Source organism: Oratosquilla oratoria, chromosome 21 (assembly GCF_046742065.1).
Source record: "Oratosquilla oratoria isolate Oo_2021 chromosome 21, ASM4674206v1, whole genome shotgun sequence".
NCBI classification, from domain to species: domain Eukaryota; kingdom Metazoa; phylum Arthropoda; class Malacostraca; order Stomatopoda; family Squillidae; genus Oratosquilla; species Oratosquilla oratoria.
In genome coordinates, this window is record NC_134797.1 from 48,995,318 (window position 1) to 49,019,851 (window position 24,534).

At 35.1% G+C, this 24,534-nt stretch overlaps 1 protein-coding gene across 7 annotated transcripts in view; it reads left to right on the forward strand.

Annotated features, from left to right (window-relative positions):
• Positions 1-24,534, forward strand: part of sif (guanine nucleotide exchange factor still life) — a 544,491-nt gene that overhangs the window by 459,505 nt on the left and 60,452 nt on the right. The window contains exon 28 of one of the 7 annotated variants that reach the window (XM_076204852.1): positions 22,397-22,983. The exons of the other annotated variants lie outside the window; for them this stretch is intronic. Coding sequence (XP_076060967.1) covers positions 22,397-22,416 — 20 coding nt within the window. The 3' untranslated portion in view covers positions 22,417-22,983. Of the gene's footprint in view, positions 1-22,396; positions 22,984-24,534 lie in introns of those variants that run through there. 7 annotated transcript variants of the gene reach the window in all.

Sequence of the window (24,534 nt, forward strand, 5' to 3'; positions counted from 1 at the left end):
TGTATATATATGTATGTATGATACACTGAGGCATAGGGATAAAAGAACACAATTCCATTCTCAGGGATATCTAGTGTAGGATCAGGGTCCCCTATAATTGTACTTTGCAGCAGCATCCAAAAACCTACCAAAAAATTACTGGCTAGACCTGTGGATCTTTTAGTTGATGTTCCAATCCCATTTCAGTAGGTGTGCTCTCCCATATGCATCTTACGAAACAGTGATATGGTGCTACCCCATGTTCACTTCATTTTTTACATCTAAGATGTTGTCAGTTTATCTTAATCTGAAACTACTATCTAAACATGTACCACCACTACTGATAGCCCATTCTATTCTTTAGTTACCCTATTAGGTATGGTCTTGTGTCTTCTCATTTCAGTTACTGCTCACTATGTATGCTTTAATTTTGTCAGTGAAATCCCCCCATGATATATGTCCAAGACTATTAGTGCTCTTCCGCTTCTTTCATTTTTCCAATATTGTTTGTTTGAGAGTTACCAGCCTTTTTTCATAGACCTTACATATCCAGGATTCATCAAATGATTGCCCTTTAGATATTTTCAAAATAACTTTGTTCTGTCTTTGCATGGGCACCAGATCAATAGTGCATATTTAAGGCTTGGTCTAGAATATTGGGTTATGTGTAACTTTGTCATGTCAGTGTTTAGCCATGGTTCTCTCTGTCAGGAAACTGGGTATGGGCACCAACTTAAAACACAGGTTATCTAGTGATGAGGTTATTTGTTGTTGTCAGGGGAAAGTGAAAATAGGTCAGATAATGTGTTCTGTGGCTTTTATATCTCAATTTAATTGTGATTCACAAGAAAAGTGATGTGTTCATGGGGTTCTATCTCTTTGTTTCCATTGATCAAACAGTCTTGAATTTATTTAAGGATTTAGATTGGATTATTTCTTTTTATAAGGTTGCTCCACAAATTGATGCATCTATATTGGAAAATGTTTCTTGATATCCTTTTTCAATTTTCTCACATGATCTCTTGACACTTTCTTATCCCAAACCAGTTTAACTTCCCTGTCAATTTTATCCACTCATTTCAATGATCTGAAAATTCTTTGAATCCATTAGGTCCCCATTGCTCCAACCAAGATATTAAGGATGCAAATGAGACTGCCTTTATATGGACATAGTTCTGGTGTGACAAAATATGATGATGATAATCTGAACATCACACTGATGTCACATATTTATTTCAATGACTCAGTTCTTCTAATCTTTTCTTATATGATTTGTCTACTAGACTGGGGATAAACTTGCTCTTTGTATTTCCTTGATTTTATTCATATCCTTCATTTTGTTTTGGGATCATACCACTGCTGCACATTTTTATCTGCAGTAGATGTGGTTCAGTTTTGCTTTTGATGTCTATTGATCAGCCAGTTCAGTGTTGGCACTTTTTAATGCTCCATACATGATATATGAAGGCCTACTTAACATTTACCCATCAGTCACATGTTCTTTTGACTAATCCATTTATGTCTTCATATGGTAGTTTTTATTATTATGACCCCTAAATCTTCTATAGTGGTCCTGGTCCTCCTAAAAGTATATCCTTGCTATTGGTCATTTCCCATTTGTCATGCTGCATTTGTATTAAATTCCATCTGGCATTTTTTACTCCATAAAATTTATATAGATCCTTGAGTAATGCCATACATAAGTCACCTTGTTTTTAATTTATCTTTTTCATAGCTTTGCATCATCTACAAACATGTTAACATAGCCTTGTTTTCTATATTATAGATCATATATGTACTTGATGTGCTCATAATACTACCCACCTTGACAATCTGTTTTGTACTTGTTTCCAGTTGATGTATTTTGTTTTGTTCAATGTTATCATCTTTCTTCCACATCCCATAGAAAGCCTTTCATCTGATGTAACAATTTTCTTCAAATACCTCCCATGTTTTTTAATGTCTATAGTAGCCCTCTGTGAGACACCTAGTAAATGACCATTTTATAATCAAGATAGGTGCACTCTTCCCATTTGTTTTTTTCTTATAAAAATTTGATGGTGTGACATATGACCCTAATCTAAAACTGAACTGCCTGTTTGACATTTATGTGTTGGCTCTCAATTATATGATTCTCATCTCTCTCTGTTTCTGTTTTGCCAACTATATTGGTAAGTGGGACTTTTCTATAGTTTGATGGGTCTTTTCTATTTCCCTTGTTATGAATAGGTACTGTGTTGGCTTCTTTCCATGTGGGGTGAACTAAGATATAGACTTTGTCTTCTGGAGGCAGTCATCTCCAACTCATGGAGAACAGTAGCACCATATATAGGTGCTTCCAAATACCACCATGCTCAGGGATATAATAGAATGACTTAGATATAATACTAGAAAGGGTTACAAATAAGAAATGAAGGTGTATGATAACTAGAAATTTTGACATTTTTATAATTGGGAAAAAGGAGAGGATTGTGGTAATAGCTTATCTAATTTACTTACAGATTATTTATTCACCATATAGAAGAACCAACGAGAATAGAGAGAAAGATGCACAGGGAATTTTAGACTTTATTTTCACTAGAGTAGATCAAGTTCTTAGCAAATATTGACCATAATTATCTTGTTCTATTGAATGTGACCAAAGTGTGGACAGAGAGAAGGAGAGGAAAGAAAGAAAGAATATTAGGAAAATATTCAAGTTACAGTGGATAACATTCAGTTAATAATGAATTATTCAAACAGGACTTGTGCCTTCCCCATATAGATTTCTCTGGGAAGATTTGTTGAACTGCTGTCATTGTTGTATTTACATACATACATATACCAAAGGCTTTTTCCCTCTTACAAGAGAGGTAGCCAAAAAACAAAGGCATAAAATCCACTCCCACCCATTCCTTTCCTATATACTCCACTCCCATTCACCCCCTCCTCCCTCTTATCTTGGCTCCTCCTGGATGACGGGTCATCCCTGTATCTCGGCCATTGCCCTGGGTCAGAGGCAGTGTTGCAAGACACAGCACATCCACAACAAGGCCTCATGCAGAAAAAGAGAGGACAAGGAGAAATCCCTTTGGGCTGTGTCAAATTATTTTTCACACATACTCCCTCAACCCCCATGGTCATGGAAGTGAATTAAGTGTTGTATTTACTTAATTGTAATATACAAGGAAGGAGTTATACTTGCCAAGTTCCATCTCTTTTACTTCATCAGTTAGATTTAATTTTTAATTTGTTTTTTTAATTTAGAGAACTATAGGTCTTCTTTAAGTTACTCTGAGCTGTACATCTATGGAAAACTGTATCTTGTGATATCTTTCAAACATGTAATCTTTTTCAATTTGTTCCCGTGATCTCATGATGCCCTCGTATCTCAAACCAAGAGGTCTTCTCTTTCACTTTATTTCTTTGTGTCATTGACTTACACTGTGATCATGTTGCACCATTCCACCATCTTCTTTTATAAATGACAGGTCCAATACTTTCCTCATATGGATTATCTACTAGGCTAGAGATCAAATTGGTTGTTGCTTTTTGTATTCTCTCAGCCTTGTTTATGTTCTTCATTTTGTGTATAGACTGGTCTTTTTAAAAAAAAAATTAAACAATATATGACTGGAGCCAAGTGTAGAAAGTGAATTTCAACACCAAAAAATACACAAAGCATAATGGAAAAAAGTACAAATAGATCCATGAATGACTTATTCAGTGGAATTGAAAACCATCACAGAAATAAGAGAGGAGAAAGATCTGAGAGTGTTAGTCATGCATGATTTCTTACCCAGTAAATACATCAGCAAGACTGTGGACAAAACATTTAGACTGTTGATGAACATGAGAATGACTTTTCACTACACAGACAGAAAGCTGGTGAAAAGAACCATAGAGAACCAAATCTGTCCCAGACTAGAATATGTTACAGGGGTGTGATCCATGCACAAAATCAGTAACTAAACTGATCAATCAGTCATTTTGTTGCCCTGATCTCCAGCCTAACAAGTAAACCATATGAGTAAGAATAGAAGTATTGGACCTGCCATCATGAAAAGAAAGAATAGGGAGGTAACATGATTGCAGTGTTCGGATCATTGGAAGGAGTGGATAAATGACAAAGAAATCTCAATTTAGGATGAGAATGTCACAATGTTATGGGAACACATTTTAAAAGACTACATGCTTAAAGGATATCAAGATTTTTTTTTTTTTTTTTTTTTTTTTTTTTTTTACTAATGTATCAACTAATAGAATAGCCTAAAAGAGGACTTAGTTTAATCTGAAATTATAAATGATGGAGAACAATAAAGAAATAGGACCCCAAAAATATTGCATATTACAGTTAATGCAATTAAGTAAGAACCAACTCTCGAACAAAAACATACAAAATAAGCAAACAAGCAAACACAAACTTGACCAAAGAGATACTAGGCCAACTAATAATCAAACAGTGAATATATTATACAGAGATCTGACTTTTGTTTGTTTATTTATTTATTATTATTATTTTATTTTTATTTTATTTTATTTTTTTTTTTTTTGACTCGTACCAATCATGAATTTCATTTTCTGGAAAAATACACATGTAATAGTTAACTCCCTAGTTTTAACTTAAAGATGCATAACAATTCAGGAGCCACTTTTGCATTTTTCAGTTATTCTTTGGTCAGGAGGGGAACAGGACTGAGGGTGTGCATGCAGACAAATCTAGGCACTTGGGGCAGCCACAGTTGATGTTATTGCTGGAGCCTGTGCTACATCCTGCATTTGATGCTCTGATAGCAGCATTTGAGGCACTTGCAGCTTTGCCACACTCATGGGTGGCACCGCCAATAGTTGGGAAGTCCGATGGCAGAATTCTAAGTGCAAGAAGGGATTCATGGGACAGTAAGAAACTGTGAACATCTTTACTGACATAGATCATGGCATGACATGATGTATCACTTCTGTTAGGGTTCCATCCCACAGTGACACTGAAAAAGCCCCGTCAATTCTGATTTTTTACTTATTGGTGGCCTGCAGGCTTAGGTAGACTGGATGAAGGTCATCGTGGGAGAATCCACTTGCGAAATTGGTTGAATGACCAAACATGTGATTGGCCCCTGTTGTTTGTAATGCCATTGACATCAGCAAAAACTTGTGACATGCATGGGCAGCATGTTCAGGGGGCTGTCTCGTTAATACTGAGGCGTAGCCTGATGGTAGGGTGCTTTGTGAAGCAGGTGTGGTGCCATTTGCTGGCAGTGAAGATGTGGTGTTGGAGAATAACCATTTGAGATTTCAGGAGCTCTAAGCTGGTGAGAGACACCTTTGCTGCGACAAGTGGTAATAGCAGAGATCTGGGAGAAATCTTCGTACTTAACCTCAGCTGAGTTGGCAGTTGCTGGTTGTGCTGAGTTGCATCTTTCATCACTGCATCTCTGACATGGGCTAAGTAACAGTCCTAGCAATGTTCATGCACCTTCTTGTTCCACCCATGAAATGTTACTGAGAACAAGAAGAAGGCTTGCCAGCAGTCCAGGCATGCAGCTCTTTTTGCTCTTTCAGCAATAGCAGATCCACATGTGCCTTCCTGCCTTTGAGAGGTTGTCCACTTGAATGCTGAAATGGCTGAGTTCATGGCCATTTCTCTTCCTTCAACAAAACCAACGATGTCATTCACTGTCGGCAGTTGGGACCCCTTGACTCCCATAGCCTCAATGAATATCCAAATCAGCTATTCCTGTGAATGGACTTGTCTGTGTAATTTACCACATTGTCTCGTCCATACTGCAGAAGATTAAAGTGGTATTCCACTGTATGAATGAAGAGATGATGAAAAAAATCATTGAAGCCCTAATACAACCAAGACTGGAATATGCGTCAGTAGTATGGTTCCCATACAGAGTGAAGGATATAAGCAAGATTGAGAATACAAAGGGCAGCAACCAGACTGGTCCCCAGCCTAGCAGATGAACCATATGAGGAAAGACTAAAAGTACTGGGTCTGCCAACTTTGAAAGATTGAAGAGAAAGAGGTGACATGATTACAGTATTCACGTCACCAAAGGGGATAAATTGCATTGATAGAAGAGATCTGATTAAAGATGGGAGGGCTTTAAGAGGTCATGGAAGTAGATAAAGAAAGACCACATGTCAAAAGGATGTGAAGAAATACAGTTTTCTTTATAGATGTGTAAATGTGTAGAATAGTTTAGGTGATATAGCCCAAGCTCAAACAATGCATGAGTTCAAATCTAAATATGATGATTAATTGGAAATCAAAGATATATATTAAGTTGGAATAATATGAATTTAAATCTAGGTATGTTGGAAAATTAGAGAATAGGAGACAGGATTCAATGAGTGTTGCTCTTTTCCTGTATACTACAATTAGATACATACGCATCCTGTGGTAATGGTAAATGTGCATGTCTGCTTTGCCATAGACTCTGGCTGCAAAAGCACAGAAAACTTTGTCATGGCTATCCTGCATAGCAATGAGCTCAGTGTGTTTCACACCATGAGAAACTGGAACAATTACAAATGACTTCATGGCTGCCATGACATTGGCAGTGGGGCAGGAGATAATAATAGGGTCTACTTTCAGGAGGGAATCTCCCAGGCTGACTTGTCATCAGTTTCAGATCTGTGACGGAAATTGTCCCAGTGGTGCTCTAAAGTGTTCCATGTCTCACCATACACAGATCTACAAAAACATATAACTTTTGCACAAATATGTACACTAAGACCAATTTCCTATTTTGTGTAGAAAGGTGAAAGAAACATGAGACAAGTAGTATGTGTTATAATGGACATAGAAGATATCTAAGATAAGAAATACAAATATTCAAAGATTCAGAATGTAGAGAGGAATTAGATAAGGGGGGAACTTTTATAGGGAGGAAAAACATAAATATTCAAAGTTTTCTGACATTCTTGTGTTTTTCTTATCTGATAATAGATGGCACCTTAGGAGATTAGTATATATTTTTTTAATATTTTGATTTTATACTAATTACAGCAGAACATGCAACAAGTAAGGTCCCACCTATTACCACAGAGGAAGATTTTAAGATTGTTTTTGAACTTTGGAATGTAGCTGTACCCTTTATTTATTTATTTATTATTTTGCTATATACACAGTTTTAAGAAATACACCATATAAAAATTGCAAGGATGGCACAATAAAGCACACGACACTTATTTCCCTTGTGGTCCTCTTAAGATACAAGCTGGCAGAAGTTACTCCTGTGTTTGAAAAGTGCAAAAATAAAATTAAAACTACAGACCAATAAATTAAACTTTAGTTGTAGGAAAACAGATGGCAACATTTACAAATGATGTGCCTAAACATCACTTTAGAAAGAATCGATCAAATAAATGACAACATGGTTTAAAATGCAAGTTTTGTTGTGCAGTTAACCTACTCAGATTTTACAGTACCATCATCTTAAGTTATGGCAAGAAACAATGTACGTTGATGTTTCTAGACTTTCAAAAGTGTTTAATAGTGTTTTACATGAGAAACTACTTGTCAAGTTTGCATCATATGTCATTAGAGGTAAACTACTAAATTGGATTAGATACTACTTAAACAGTCATAAATTTGATGTACTTCTGAATGTCAAAACTTTTACTGACTGGAAACCCACAGTGGTCAGCAGCAATCCTTGTGCCCTCCCATAAACTTTCCAGGGAAGAATCATTGGGCTGTATTGTAATGACATGGGTCCTTTTTCTAAGTCACTGGCTAGTAGAAAGATGAGGAAGGAGGCAGTTGCCAGTTTTCAGCTTTCTGTGTGTAAAAATATAAAGGATAGCTAAACTGATAGAAAGATTTTGGGTCTAGTATGCATACTTAGTGCCAGTCTCTAAGGGCTCTGCATCCATATGGAAGTGAAACTGTTGGTAGAATTTGAAGATGAGGAACAGGGAGGTGATTCTCTTTGGTGTTAGCCTTGCAGAATAACCTTATACAGGTTCCCATTGTGGGTCCTATAACATTTATAAACAACATAATCTTACATTGAAACCTACCACAGTGTATCAAGATTCGCTGATGATATAAAGCTGTGGGGAATAACAACTGTTCACTAATCATTTGGATATTCAAGAAGAGTTAGGCATACTAGCACAACTGTTTGAAAAGTCATTTTATATCTAACCTTAATAAGGGGACTGATGATAGGAGTCTAGTAAAATGAGATAGGAGCCTGCAAAAGGTGGTTCTGTGAGATGGACATCAAAATCTTCAAATATCAGTACCCTCACCCTCATGTAGAGGTGCAGCCTGAAAGTGGTATTTAATCTCTAGACTAGGCCCAAGATTTAACTATTTATATTAATTTTTTTCATAAGGAACACTTTTTTTCCTACTAGCCAGTGAAAGAGACCCTTATTAATACAATATAGATAACAGTTCAACATATCCAGTAGAGGTCTATGGCAGGGCCAGAGGACCATTAGTGACTACAATTGAGCTGAAGATTTCCAGGTAGTGAAACTTGAGGCAACAATGATTATACAGCTGAAAAAAAAATTGTTGCATTGATATCAGCCACTGGTATTATCTATTTTAAATGCATAGATTTCAAATATGATTTTTTTTTTCTGAAAGCTCTAATTTTTTTGCAGTCATGTATTTCAAAATATCAAAAGTTTGTCTTCATCTCACTGACATTGTTGTCTGTCAAGAGAAACATGTATTTACCTTTACCTAGTTGTATTTACCTAGTTGTGTTATACAGGAAGGGAGCTGTGTTCATAGTGAATCTTTGTATCTTTCAGCATCAAGTTTGTTCTTAAATTCTTGAATAGTATTTGCACACACCATTGTCTTATCTAATTTATTCCAGATATCCACCACTCTGTGTGGTAAGCTATTCTTTTTCAGATCTCTTCTATAACTATCCTTTTTGAGTTTCATTTCATGTCCTCTTGTTTTTCTCTTGTCCCACTCTAATAAATCATCTCTGTCTAGGACTTCCATTCCTTTCATGATTCTATAAATAATCAGTAGATCTCCTCTTTCTCCTCTTTGTTCCAGAGTTGGTAGTTCCAATTTGGACAGTCTTTGTTCATATGTCAATGTGATTAAATTCTCATGAAATTAGCTGGTGAATTAAAGAAAATTAAAAAATGCTACATAGTCTATTCACGGCACAATTTGAAACATGTTCCATCAACACAAAGGTTAGAATTTATATGACATTCATTTTTAGGTAAGAAATTGGTTGCTATGAAAATACAAAACTCGGTTACATTTTAGTCAGGCAGGAATTTGTACTGGAAACCCTTACGTTTGTGGACTGTCAGGGCAATCTCATTTAATGTTCCAGCAGTAGTCTGCCATCATATGTTTGTCCCATCTCCCTTGGTAGTGCTCCTCCATGGTCTTGAGGTCCCGATGGAACCACTTGCCTTGCTCATCACTTACTGCCCCTAAGTTCTCAGGAAATCTATCAAGATGACTGTAAAGGAAACGGAGTTTGACACTCATGTTGAATCCAAGGTCATGAAAAGCTGACAGCAAGGTTGTTACAAGGGTTTCATAGTTGTCAGCCTTTTTATTACTAAGAAAGTTTTTCATTACCATCACAAATGAAAGTCACGCTCCCCTTTCCTTATCTCTCATCTTTCTGACAAAGTCTTGATCATGTACAATTGCGTAGATCTGTGGTCTATCAAACACACCTGCCTTGATCTCAAATAATAAAGCAGGGAGAACTGAGACTATGTGTTGGAAGCATTTACTGTCAGTATTTAATGCTATGACAAACTATTTCATCTGGCCCATCTTGATGTGGAGGGAGGAAATATGATTTTTTCTCAACTAATGATTGGAACATTGACAACATTTGGCATACCAGCTTCCAGAGTCTCACATAAGAACCACTCTTTTTGGTTCCAATGCTTGTCTCTAGCTTGGCTGTCCCATAGGTAAAGAAACCAGGATTACTTTGTAAATCATCTTTGTTGACCAAGATAGAAGTTCACCATTTTGAGGTCCACACAAGTTGTCAAGTTGTGCTTCTGGTATTTTAATAGGTCTATCACTGTTTTAACATTATTATGCTCCTCTTGTAAACACACAGAATAACCTACAGAATGATAATCTGTCAGAAGCAATATCAGAAGTAATGGGCATTGTGGAGACAAAATTAAGGGGTCCACTAATACCAGTGTTGGACATGGATTATATAATCACTGGCTTAGAAATAGGGAGGAGAAACAAGGTGGAGTCATGTTCCTGGTTAAGAAAAACTTAAATGTGACGAAAGTTACATATGGAGAGAACAGGGTAGAGATGATCACAATAAGAGTTGAAGATAGCGACATGAAAAACAGAAAGTTTGCAATTATTCATGTGCTCCCAAAAATGAGGTCTTAAAGAGAGAGAGATATTATTCCAAAATGTTAGATGATACAAGATCTTCATTAGATGAAATACTGAAGGATGGAAATAATCTGGTACTCATGGGAGATTTTGATTGCAAGGAAATATGTTTGGAAGAGATGACAGTGAAAGGTGGAGAGGATCAGTGTGGAAATGTATTATTTGACATGACTATAGAGCATACAATGACACATTGGGTAAAAGAAAACACTAGATTTAGAAATAATGAAGAACTGTCAAAACTAGATTTATTTTTTACGTCAGCACCTGAAATAGTAGACAAAATTGAATACAAGACACCAATTGTGAAGAGTGACCACTTACTACTTGAGTTAGAACTAAAGGAGGAAATATATATAAAAAGAAATGAGAAACACAGAAAAGGAAGAGTGATGTATAGTAAAATGGACTTGGAGAAACTTAGGAATTTTTTTCTTAGAGCAAGCTGGGGAAAATTCTAAAAGGGAGAAACACAAGTGAAAGAAAAATGGATGATTCTGATGAAAATCTATAAAGAAGGAATGGATAGATATATCCCTAAGCAAAAACAGGAAAAGATGCTGGTTTAATAGGAGATGCAGTGAAGCAAAAGACAGAATAGATAAAGCTTGGAAAAGATGGAGAAAAGACAAAAAACCCAGAAAGTGGCAAATATATATTAATCAAAGGAATGAATATGCAAAAATACACAGGGAAGGAAAAAAAACTATGAAAAAGACATAATAGAAAAATGTAAGGACCAGCCAAAACTATTCTATAGATATGTAAACAATAAACTAAAAAATAAACAGGAAATAGTGAAATTATGCCAAGGGAATATAGAATACACAGAAGATACAGAAATAGCTGAAGTCATTAGCAAACACTTCAAGTCGGTTTTCACTAGAGAAAAAATGCAACATCGGGATGAAGGGAGAGAAGTTAAATCCCTCCCCCTCCCCATGAGGGAAATAATAGTAACAAGGAAAGAAATAATGGATCAAATAATGAACCTTGATGTCAGGAAATCACATGGCCTGGATGGAATAGCAAATTGGATATTAAGATAATGTAAAGAAGAACTAACAGACAAAATATATAATATAATATGTTACTTGCTCAAAGGAGGAAAAATACCAATAGAAAGAAAAGTGCTGATATCATACCAGTTTATAAAAGAGGAAATAAAGAAGACCCAACAAAAACACAGACCAGTTTCCCTTACAAACACGGTAGCTAAAATTTGTGAAAAAATTATAAAAAGTAGATGGATAAAACATCTGGAGAACAATATACTAAATCTGAGACAATTTGGATTTAGACAGGAAAGATCATGTACCATAAATTTGATTGTTCCTAGATCTACAAAAACTTTTTGATAAAGTCCCTCACAAAAAACAATTAAGAAAATTGGAAACCATGGGAGGGATACAAGGTAATCCATTGAAATGGATGGAAGACTTTTTACATTTAAGAAAAATGAGGGTAGTGCTCAGAGATAAGACTTCTATTTGGGAAGAGGTAATTAGTGGACTTCCACAAGGATCAGTATTGGCTCCAATAATGTTTGCTATCTATGTGAATGTCATTTATGAGAGGGTGGAATGTTACATGAGCATCTTTGCATATGATGCAAAATTGTTAAAGAAAGTGAGTACTGAAATGGACTTTGACTCACTAAAGAGAGATCTGAACAGAGTTTGGGAATAGAATCAGAAGTAGGAAGTGCATTTCAAAACATTAAGAAATGTAGCATAATGGAATTTGGAAAAAGTTAAAAAAGGATATCAGGACAATATAAAATTGGTGAAAAGGAAGTAAAGAAAGTGGGATCTGAAAAAGACCTGGGGGTGATCATCACAAAAGATATGTCCCCTGACAAAAATATCAACAAAATTGTCGGCAAAACCTATAATTTGCTAAGATCAATAAAAGTGGCATTTATTTACTTGGACGAAGAAATAGTAAAGAAAATACTAGTCACACTGATAAGGCCTAAATTGGAGTATACAGTGACACTATGGTCACCAAGTACTATAAAGAATATAAGGAAGATTGAGAGAATCCAGATAGCAACTACGAAGATGGCCCAACACTATCAAAACTGTCATATGAAGAAAGATTGTCAAAACTAGAACTATCAACTCTAGAACAAAGAAGAGAAAGAGGTGACTTGTTGACCATCTACAGAGTTATGAGAGGTGTGGAAATCCTTGATATAGATGACTTACTAAATTGGGGATAAGAGAAATGCAAGAGGACTTGGAAACTCAAAAAGGACAGTTATAGAAGAGACCTGAAAAAAAAATAGCTTTCCCCACAGAGAGGTGGATATATGGAACATACTAGACAGAATAATAGTGTGTGCAAAAACAATACAAGAATTTAAGAGCAAATTAGATATGGCAAGATACAGAGATGGGATACCATAAGTGTAGTTCTCCTTTCCGTAAAATACAACTGGAACAGCTGCATAGACATAATGTAATGGAACACACATCAGGCTGCACTTAGAACTATATAGAAATAATCTTCAATCACTTGGATTATACAATGGAATCCCTAATTCCTGGAGAAAACCCAAGATATTATGGCAGTAAACAAACTTATTCTCCTCTTTGAAAAATTCCACAAAAACCTGTTCCCAATTTTGGAAGTATGAAGCTTTTATGGTTTGGTTCAGTAGAGCCTTTATTGCAAACTAGAAGCTAACCTTTCTGCTACATTTTTGGAGAGACCCAAATCATGCACAAGGTCATTCAGCTCTGGCTGGCTAAACTGCTGAGGAGTTGATAACTTTGATGTAGCATAAGAAGGCTCATTGGAATCTGTCAGTATTTCTTGAGTTTCATTGTCAGTCTCTTGCATTTCATTGCTACCCTCTTCTTCAGATGAAGACAATCCATTAAAAACTGGGATTGGTAGCTCATCAGAGTATAGAGTGGGTTGAATTGCTGAGGGGATACAAGGATAAGTGATTTTAAGTTTGTTTTTCTTGCCAATGCTTTTTGTATTGATCAGACAAAAATGGCAGTCAGTTGTATGATCCTTCAGTTCCCGGCAGTTCATGGGAATTCCAAAAAGTAAGCCCTTACGTTTACCATTTGTCCAATCACACAGCATTTCTTCATAGTTGTGACACACAGTGTGTGGGGCCCATTTCTTGTCTTGGTCACCAAGAGTAAGTCCAAAGTACTCTTTATAGTTATATTGTGCCTCTGATGAATAAGTGTGAAGTATTCACAAATATAGCAGAAAGCATGAGGTTTGTTCACACATTGATGTCTCCTTGTAGCCATGATCAAATCTGAAAGAAAAAGTAAACAACTATGCCGTATATCCCTATTAATATCATACACATGTAAGTCATTTATTTGGCCACAAAGTGCCAAAATGTAGTCATTCAAATTGCATGAAAACTAGAGCATACAGAACAATTTTTTTCCATATTTGAAATCGGCAGATCAAAAATAGTAAGAGACCGAAAAGAAATCTCGTGCAACTGAGATTTTAAAAAAAAATCATTGTCCTGTGTTATCAACCTTAATACATACAGTCATGTACATAGGGAAAGATAACACCACATACAGCTATGACTGAAAAAAAAATCAAAATTGGAGTGAGCAAGACGTATTTGTTAGTCCATAAATACATAGGCCTTAGCCTCCTATGTACAGGGGATAGTCAATGTTACAGTCAAAGCATAAATTTGACTCTGACTCATAATGGGAAAAGATGCAAAAAGAGTGTTAAAAAAAAGTTATGATCTTTGAAATCAATATTTTTGTTAAGGGTGATACTAAAATCTATCTAATTCCATGTTATTTCCTTCTCACCAAATTTATAAATTGCTCATATCTCTTGTTGTCATTCTCTTTCTTGCTTTCTGTTTCATATAGTTACATCATATTACAATTGCTGGTGCTGAAATTCACTTGCCACTTTAGGTTACAAGTATAAATATTGTTTACATGTTTTTTAGAGCTGCCCATTTTCAAAACCCATCAAGTGTCTCACCTCCATCAAGAGGTGCAGCCCCAAGGAGCTGAGACTTAATCTCCAGAATTGCTCCAAGATCTCTATCACTATCAACTGAATTTCTTACACCTTTTCACACATGGAGAGTTGACAATCACTCACTGCTCGATTGTTCCTACCATGTACAGCAAGTGACAGAAACAAAGCCACACCAAGACAACACAGACAACAGTCCAAAGTTTCTTTCTGGGTTTCTGTGGGAGGGCTTAAGGATCATTGCCAGCCACAATGAGTTTTCCACATGGTGAAATTAAAGGCAACAATTTCTATTATTAATGAAGCAAGATAAACCCCCTCCACAGCAGGCTTAAACAGCCATAGCTAGTTTATGCCCACTGCTTTCTTACATGTTGACCCTCCCCCATTATCCATTCAAGAAATTACAGAGCAGATAAAAAGAAATCCCTGTAGACCATGTCAGTTTCTTATCCATTTTCAACCACTTGCCAGTCACACCTGTCTCATGCCTTCTCCCTTCCCTGCTTAACAGACAATCCATTTGCACCCAGGTTCTGTCCGCCTCATCCATCCTCCCTATTCTCAGTCCTCCCATCCAAGTTCACTGCATTCACCTCTGCCTTCCACACTTTTTGGTTGTCCTTCTTCACTCACGCTTTCCTAAACTATCCAGTATTCTTTGATACCGTATCTGCCAGGTCTCTTTCCATCCCTGCCCTCTGCCTCACCTCAATTCACATACTATCCATCCTAATAAACGACCATAATTTCTAATTACTTCAACTCAAACATGTAAAGCAGAGAGCAAGGGTGGAAAGATGTGGTAGATGGGGTTGATCAAAGAATACTGGGATGATTTGGGCACATAAAATAAGTGAATGAAAAAAACAAGCAGAAAGAGTATGAAATGTTGAGGTGGATTTAGTAAACTTCAAGAAAAAACCAAGAATGGGGTGGATGGATGGTGTGAAGGGGGTCTTGGTTATATGGGTAATGTCTGTGAAGCAAGGAAGGGAGAGGGGGAGAGATAGATATGGGTGGAGAGTGGTTGTGAATGTATAAGAAATTGATGTGGCCTAAAGGGATTTCTTCTCATTTGCTCTGTAATTCTCAAATAAATGATGGGAGAGGGTCTCCATATAATGAGGCTGTGGAGGTAACCCAGATTGGCTCTTGTGTCTGGCAGCAGAGGTGTGGTGCCTTGTTGCATTGCTTCTGACCTTGGTAGTGAGCGGGGGGGGACAGGGTTGATCCATCATCCACAAGAAGCTAAGATGGAATAGACATCAAATGGGTGTTAGATGGGTGAAAGGTGGGTGCATGTCTTGACTTGGTAAGGCCCTTTGTTTTATGTATTTATTATTGTATTTACCTAATTGTATTATACAAGGTTGGAGCCATGCTCTTGGAGTTCCATATCTATGCTTATGAAACCCTAACTTAGATTGATTTGTGTTGTTGGCCTGGATTATTTCTTCTTCTGTGTGTTCCTCGGATTGATGTATCAATGTGGAAAGCTATACTTCCTGACATCTTGGAGGCACTCATTAATTTTTTGCCATAACCTCTTGTTCTTTCATCCATTACAAACAGACACCCTCTGTTCATTTTTACTTATTCTAGCTTTCATAAGGTGACTTAATTTAGCTGAAGGAACCCTTATCCAAAGAAAAAAGATCAAACCTGTCTAGAGGCTATCCCTTTCACAACATTTTGGGAGTTAAGCATAGATAGCTCTCAGTTTATGCAGTAGATACATTCCTGGAGCTGATACCATGTTATACAATTTTTGCATGATGTGAAGTTAATTTTCAAATAACAATTAATTTGAAATTGGAGGAGTTACATTCTTGTAACTTTGTAAGTAAGGAGGATTGGGGTAATATGACAGTACAGTAGTGCACTGAGAGATCATGAGGCAGAAATGCTATCACTTACAAAGAAAGCAGCAAAACTTAATTTTTTTTCTATTGTAATTTCAAACTTGTCCTATGCAAAGTTGTGTAAAATGCAAGTTACCTGTATGTATTCTAGCTGGTGTCAAGCAATTTTATTTGGCTGACAAAAATCTATACAGCAGAAGGGGTTAATGTGGGCGCACAATTTTTTTTTTTTTTTTTTTTTTTTTGCTCATTGTAAAAAAGTAAAAGAAAATAATTAATCTGATCTAAGTCTAATACTAGGTAAATTGAAAATAAACTCCTGTGTAAACACAACAAGGTATATTTAGAAGTACATATACATATTGAACACTGTCCATACTTAGGTTTCCCAATTGCTATAGTAATTTAAGGCAGAAAATCCCTTTTTGTAAAAAAGTAATACTATTTAAGTTTTGATGTGTGGTTTTCACTTTTCCTTTTCTTTATTTTGCATTCTTGAATTTGTTTCGGCTGATATTTTTTTTCCTTGATTCTCCTTTTAGTCTCCTTGCTCATGTCTTCACCTTTCAGTTTTGTATAATCCACCTTCATTTGCATTCACATACTCTAGTTAATAGATAAGTTTTTATATATTTATTTATTTATTTATTTATTTATTGACTTATTTTTAAGAAAAATGAAATATAACAGAAAAAAAGAGATATTTCACAATGCCACTATCCAGAGTAATAGACTAAATAACATGGAAATGTGGTCAGAAAACAGTGAACGTGTTTGGTGTTGTAGCACTCTTCATTTGCTGTCAGTGTGAAATCAAGAAGACTGTGTTGTTTCAGTGAAGAGAATGTATTATAGTGCTGTAATGTAGAAAGTATAGTGCTATACATTGTAGAAAGAATCTGTAAGAGACATGTAAAAGGCTCAATTTTCTTACTGCAGTACTTACTACTTACACAGGTGTGATGATAATGGTGAGTTGATAGTGCTGCTATTGATGAAGGTGAATTCACCTCTGGTCACAAACTATTTTTTCTAAGCTGATGAATATCATTGACAAGATCTTATTAATCTTAACATGCTATTTCTGTCATTCAGATGCGAAGCTTATGTCGTATCAGTGTTTAGTTTCTTATTATTAGAATTGTTCTGCTGCTAATAATGATAATTATAATGAATAAGGATGGTAAATGCGGTAATATTTTGTTTATCACTTATGTTTCCCCTTTTCCACTCATTCTTTATCAAGCTTCTTGCCTATCCCACCATAATTGGTCCATTTCCTTTCTTTACCAATCTCTTCTCTCAACTGCTCTTTCCAGTTGTTCCCAGTCTCATGTCTTGGTATTCCTTACAGCAGTTTTGATTGTCATTTTCCACAAACAACTTTGAATACTTTTGTCTAAAACAAAGATTTTACTGTAATACTGGCATATATATACATATATGTATATACTTAGGAATCTCCTTAACTGTGTATAATACTAATGAAGTTGCTATTACTAGTTTGTGAAGGAACAAGCTAGTGCAAGAGATGATTCTAGTTTATATTATCTGTGCCAAATGCAGGAACTAGTCAGTGATTAGTTGATAATTTGTATCCATGTAATGAATACTAGCCAGGCCAAGGTGGACACATCGCAGTTTTCCTTTCTTGTTTCCATTTTGGTCCCAAGCCTTGACTTGGATTCCTGAGTTAGACCAACTCTTCATTTGCAAGATGAGTTATATTCTTTTTCCCTTACTCCTTTGTTCATTTTTGTTGATAGGAAACTGATTTCACCCTTTTAAGCAAGTTATTATACCGGGGACTTTGGTTATTGTGGCACTGTGCTTTTCATGTATAAATGGTAGCATTTATTTAGTAATATAGTATTTATTCTGGCACTACAATAAATATATAGTATTTTAGTAGAGGAAATGTTTAATTTGGGAGTAATTCAATGAAAGAAAAGAATACTGATATTGTCACAGACAAACTCAAATTTATTATCATTAGTATGAGTTACAAAAGATAATATTTTTCTGCATTGATTAATTCACTTTTTCTCTTAAACTTATTTGTGTACAATATAGATTATTTACATTGGATAACAGTGAGAATATTTAGTTTATATTTTAAGGGAGCCAAACTTGTGGTGCTTAGGATTGTGATCTCACCAAAGGGGTTTCTTTTGTATTTTTGTTTTTCTTTGGTTATTGCTTCAGAATTAAGGAACAATATTAAGTCTCAAGTATAGAGCATTTTCATAAAAAAAAAAATTAATTTGTTTATGGATATTGGTGTTACCCAAGAAGATTGGTCATACAGTGATATATTGTATGTTAGTGTTATCATTTATGTCATATAATAAGATTCAAGGAGTTGTATTTTTATGATACATAAGGAAAATAGATATGGTTAATATTCCTTAAAGCCTAGGGCAGTTTTCTAGTTACTGCTACTTCCATCAAATCTAGTGAGATGTTTGCATTTACTGTCTAGACATGATAGTGCATGAGTCACAAATTGTTGATGGCATGTCCCCGTGTATAATGGCAGTGCTGCTGTGTGATTGTTGATTATTCTTATTTTCTGTACCTAGGTATTCATAATATCCACCTTTCTTCTTGATTTCTTTCACCAGTACCATCATCTTGATTAATCCATAAGGTTACCATATTGTTGCTACCACCATCTGAACTACCACCCTTGACTTATGCACCACTTCTCGTGAGATTTTCATCAGTGTTCAGAAAGTACAGAGTCCTTCACTATATTTTGTAATACATCTGTACAATAAACATGACAATAGTTGGTTCCATTGAAATAAAATATTGGTTGTTATTTGATGGTGGTTGTTCTGTTACACTCTTCAGAATGATTACTATGGTTATTTATATGACTCTCTTCACTAGTGTTGCTACTACTTTCATTATTTATTACTGTCGTGGGTATAATTTACTATCAGCGATTTTCATTGAAGCCTGAGACCTATGTGGTTGATAACTATTCCTATGTATAGATTAAGGAAAGCACAAAGTTTAATGCCACTTGGTGATGTACATTGTAAGGATAAAAGATATTAAGAGGAGCCTAATATGGTGAAGGAAAATGTTAAGCTAGGTTTAATAGATATGAAGAGATTTTGACTTTGACATGTTTTATATATATATATAATATATATATATATATATATATATATATATGTATGTATATATGTGTGTGTGTATATATGTATATATACATATATGTGTATATATATATATATATATTTATATATACATATATATGTATATATACATATGTATATATACATATGTATATATATATATATATATATATAAATATATATGTATATATATATATTTAGACTGGGTGATTTTATCCAAGCTGTTGATGAAACAACAGTCTCATGGCCTCTGCTTTTCGGATAAGGGTCAGATATCAACATAAAGGGTGTTATTACAAATCAAATGCGTTTACTTGTTAGGTAGTTGGAATGATAAAATGGTTTCATTTTACAGATTGATTTAACAAAAAAGTAGATTAGACAGGCAGTCAAAAGTTGTTAGGTTAGGCTTTCTGTCGTGTGTCTAAGATTATTTCGAATTGTCGAGGTCGTGGATAATTTAAACTATACCCAGTGCCATCGTGGCTGCTGTTGCTACTATCACTATTTTTCAACCTCAAAACAACTTAGCGCACCTTGGACTTCAACCCCTCCTTTGCCTGCCTCAAGCCCATCCCTTTCCCTCACCCATTCTTCCTCATGGCAGTCAGACCCACTTTTTTTTTATAGCATGGTACTTTATGATAATATTAAAGATGACAATTGGGCACGAGTACTTCCTTTAGGTTTATAATTGTATATATTCTATAATTTAATATTGCATATATTTATTTGGTGGTATATTTACATTATCTTGGATTTATGTATTGATGCTTAATGTCTTGAAACAACATTCCAATATTGCCATTTTGTTTGACAGGAAATGTGATGTTTTTTGTGCCACTGATCTGTTGTTAATGTGTTGAACAAAGTTGTTTGTACTCGGTCACAATATTTCCTATATTTCCATGACATGCATTTTTTCCTTGGACAGAAGAATATCTGCTGTTGCCCAATGGCTGGTACGCTTACTTGTAGTTAGCTAAAGAAAGTCACTCTTGTACTCAGTAGCTTATGAGAGGCGAGTCACTCTGGAGGCCGCTGAGTGGAGAAAGAAATTCCATTGTCTGTCTCTCATTCTTATGCTCAGCTGCTGAAGGGAGAAGAGTCACCCTCATACTCATTCATATCGTAGCAGATTTTGAGCCAACTTGTTACCTCCTGATTTAACAGATTTCTGTCAGTATGTGTCTGCAGCTTACTAGATACCCAGAGCGGTTTATTGTATGGCCTAATAAAGTTATTGTTGATATTGAAGGAAAGATTTTTACTTGTCAATAAAGATCCAAATATATACAAGTAAATAAAGTTGTTGATTTTCTCATGTTATGTGTGCTGGTGAAGATGGTGTTTAATTCTTTTTAGTGTCATTTAGACGTTGTCGACTAGTGTACAGTTTAATTGATGTGTGTCTCCTCCTACTCTCTTTCTACCAGCCTGGTCAAGGCAAGATGGCAATCAGTCTTGGTAGATAAGTGATAGTATATACAAATACTTTTTTCTTCCTGCTTTGTCCCTTAGTCTTCCATTACTGATACTCATTGGAACTTTTCTCTCATCGCTTATAACCTCAATTTCTTTTTCTCAACTAGATATACACATTATTTTTGTGTCAGAACATTGTCCAAATGATTTTGAGTTTAATGTTATTCTGGCTTATCTTTTTTTCACTGAGATTTCCATTAATTGTAGCAATATGACTAAGTTCCTATATGCTTCTTCCAATCGGTCAACCAGGTTGTATTTCTAATGCACCAGAACACAGTTTCACTAACTCCTTTCAGATATCATGAACAGTAGTGCAGTCACTGTACCCTCATTTGCTGGTCGCCATCTTGTCACACGAAAGGTCAGTTATGTGTCATTTGAGGAGTAGGAAAGTAAATGGCATCAATTACTCTGTAATTAGTAGTGCTAATAGTCATAGTAATGATAATGATGATAACAAAAATGACTGTAATGATAACGTCTTCACCTTTCTCATGATGGCCATGCTGACAGCTGAATACACTCCTTTGGCTGATGTTACATTAGAATTTTATGATGTCAACCAGAGTAATGTTTAGGATGTCATATGTTTGTACTACTGTGACATCATGTCATTGCATTTTCTTTAAATTCATCCTCCTGATTGTGATGTAAAAAATCATCTTTCCATGAATTCAATCGTGTTCTACAACCTTCTGTATACAAATTGCATTTAAAGGAAATGCTCATATTAGTAAATCACCTGAATGTAATCGTCTATAAACCCTTCACTACCATCCCAAGCCCTTTCATTCTAACAATGGCCATCAGATTCTAGAACCTGAAATTGTTTCCTCACATGGCCATCAGTGGGCATGGTGGATAAAGAACGCTCAACCCATGAAGATAGGAATACTCTAATAAAGCCTCAAATGATGATTTTTGCATCACCATTTCTGCTTCTATAATCAACACTTGACCCAAACTATATATTGCTAGTCTCATCTATCTTTGTAAAAGATCACTTTTATTCATAATATCTACTTTTTGGCAGTTTTATGTAGTTGCCAGTTCCTATTAAGTGATCAAATCTTGGTAGTGTACTAATGACAATCATTATCAATACTACCACCCTGTGGATGAGTCCCACCTATCTCTAATGGAATTTTTACTTTGGCCATTTTGGTGTACTTGGTTGAATCCTTTGTTCTCCCCAAATGTTTACATTTTTCTGTGCTTTCCAGCTTTGAATTATTCAGTATTTTTTCATGCATATTTAATTCAATCTCTATCCTGTCCCATGTTGTATTCCACTGACACAGTTGTTTGTTTTATCTTTATTTGTTCCTAGAATGGAAGATAACACTTTCTTTACACACCCATGATGATCCTTCCATGCATTATTGACAGATAGATACTTTACTTCTACATCCAGTATAACTAATTGTGTAGTAAATCTTGTAATCTTAATCTCACATATTATGCCTTTTCATAAAGAACAGCATGAACCATGCATACATGTCCCATACACCACATTCCATTCAGCCATTCTTGGTCTTTCCCTTTCTTTTCAGTTTCCAGAATCCAGAGCTGATGCTGCCCCTACTCTGTAAGATGTTCTAGAAATTTAGGATTTCCAACACTACCCAATCATATAATACTTTGAAAATTTTAGTCTTTGATTAGCATTCTTTTCCATATTTTTCATACTTCATCAAATAACTGCTTGATCATATCTCTCTTTTTCATCCTTTTCTTGCTATATTTGATTTTGTATTTTTCTTTGCTTTTACTTGTAGACATTTTGCAACAGTTGCATTCGTTTCTTTCTCCCAACCTCTTGCACTACTTTTCCTTTGTATGATAATCTAATTCATATTTCCATGTTAGTATTTCTCCATCTAAGATATCCAGTTAACAACCCTAATTTTTCTCCAGGATCCAGAGAATTTACCCTCCTTCCTATCCTATTCCAGTGTCTGTCCCTCTGTCCTCTCCTCATATCCATTCATTTGGCACACAAATGCAACTAAAGTGAAAATATCTAAAAGTGTTCATTACTTAGAGAAAGGGTTCCAGTGTATCATAGGATGTATACAGAGTGCTGTATTGTGTTAATACCATTAAACTATTTATACAATTATATAATCGTCTTCTAACCTTCCCTCTCCCCTTCTCGGTCATATTCTTCAGTTTACCATATATATATATATATATATATATATATATATATATATATATATATATATATATATATATATATATATATATATATATATATATATATATAGTATCTGTCTGTGTGTGCCTGTCAGGCTATGAACATTTCTTGAGTGTGTAGCCATGCATTATAGTACAATACACCTTTTTACTAAGATACTAAATTCCTTACATTCCTTACATATAAGCATGTATTTGTATACATATTATATAGGTGTTTGACTTTTTACATGTATATAGCTATGATTGAGTATATTGCTAGAAGTCATTTTGCCCAAATTAGTTGGCTATAACCCACAGATTCTCCCAGAGGGTTCTCGGAGAAAAGTTAATATATTTGTCTTGTGAGTGTAGGGCAAGGAAGGATGATATGCTCCCTTTCTTGTCTTGTGTAAGCCATAGGGGCATGCAATATCTAGAGCCAGACCAATTTTGTGTGAGTGGTATTTCATGAAATTAAATGTAGACAAAAGTGATGTATGTATGTTATCATGACTTTAAAGATAGATACAGTAAGTCCTAGCTAAGTTAGTACAATTTGAGGTTAAGCCCTGCCAACTTATAGGAAGTACCAATTTGGTGTAAATTCTATCTCAGATATTTTCTATATAGCTTTAAAATGCTGTTGAATATAAAATTAGTATTTTATAATATTTACTACTCAATTAAAAGACAGTTACAGGAACAGGTAACATTTTACTCTTGAATAAAATGAATATCTTATTATAACATTTACTGCTAAATTAAAGGACAGTTACAGGAACAGGTAACAGTTTGTTTCACTACAAATTATCTTCAGGGGTATTTGCCTAACAGTAGTATACAGGAAGAGAGGTATACATGTGGGATCCTGTCTCTTATTCTCTATATATCATATATTCTTTTAAATTTGTGTAGTCTTTTGATCTTGTTTATGGCTTCCAATTTCTGTGGTGATCATACCACTATTGCATATTCAAATCAAAGTTGGATTAGTATCCATGATTTTTTTTTTATAATCTCTCATCTATGCAGTGAAAGGCCACCTTTTATGTCCTTCAGCAATCCATATATTTCCCCCTCATTCTTAATGGTATTTTTGTCTGGTGGCAGGTTTTTGATTATCAACACTCCCAGATCTTCCTTCTCTTTCACCATTGTAATTGTGTTGCTTTACATTGAATAATTTGGTGATGGTATATATATATATATATATAAATATTTTACCTCGTCTTCATGGTTTCATATTATCTTTGCGTCATCTGCAAACATTGTGTACATTGTACCTACCATTATGTCATTTATATAGATAAAGAACATTACAAGGGCTAATATTGACCCTTGTGGGACTCCACTAATCACTGCTTTCCATCTTTTACTACTGTCCTCCTGTACCTTCTCTTCGTGAAACCTTTCATATACTCAAGAAGTTTCCATATTAATCCTTTAGTGTTCCTATTTCTGTAGTAGTTGATTTTGAGGAACTTTGTCACAAGCCTTTTCTAGATCTAGG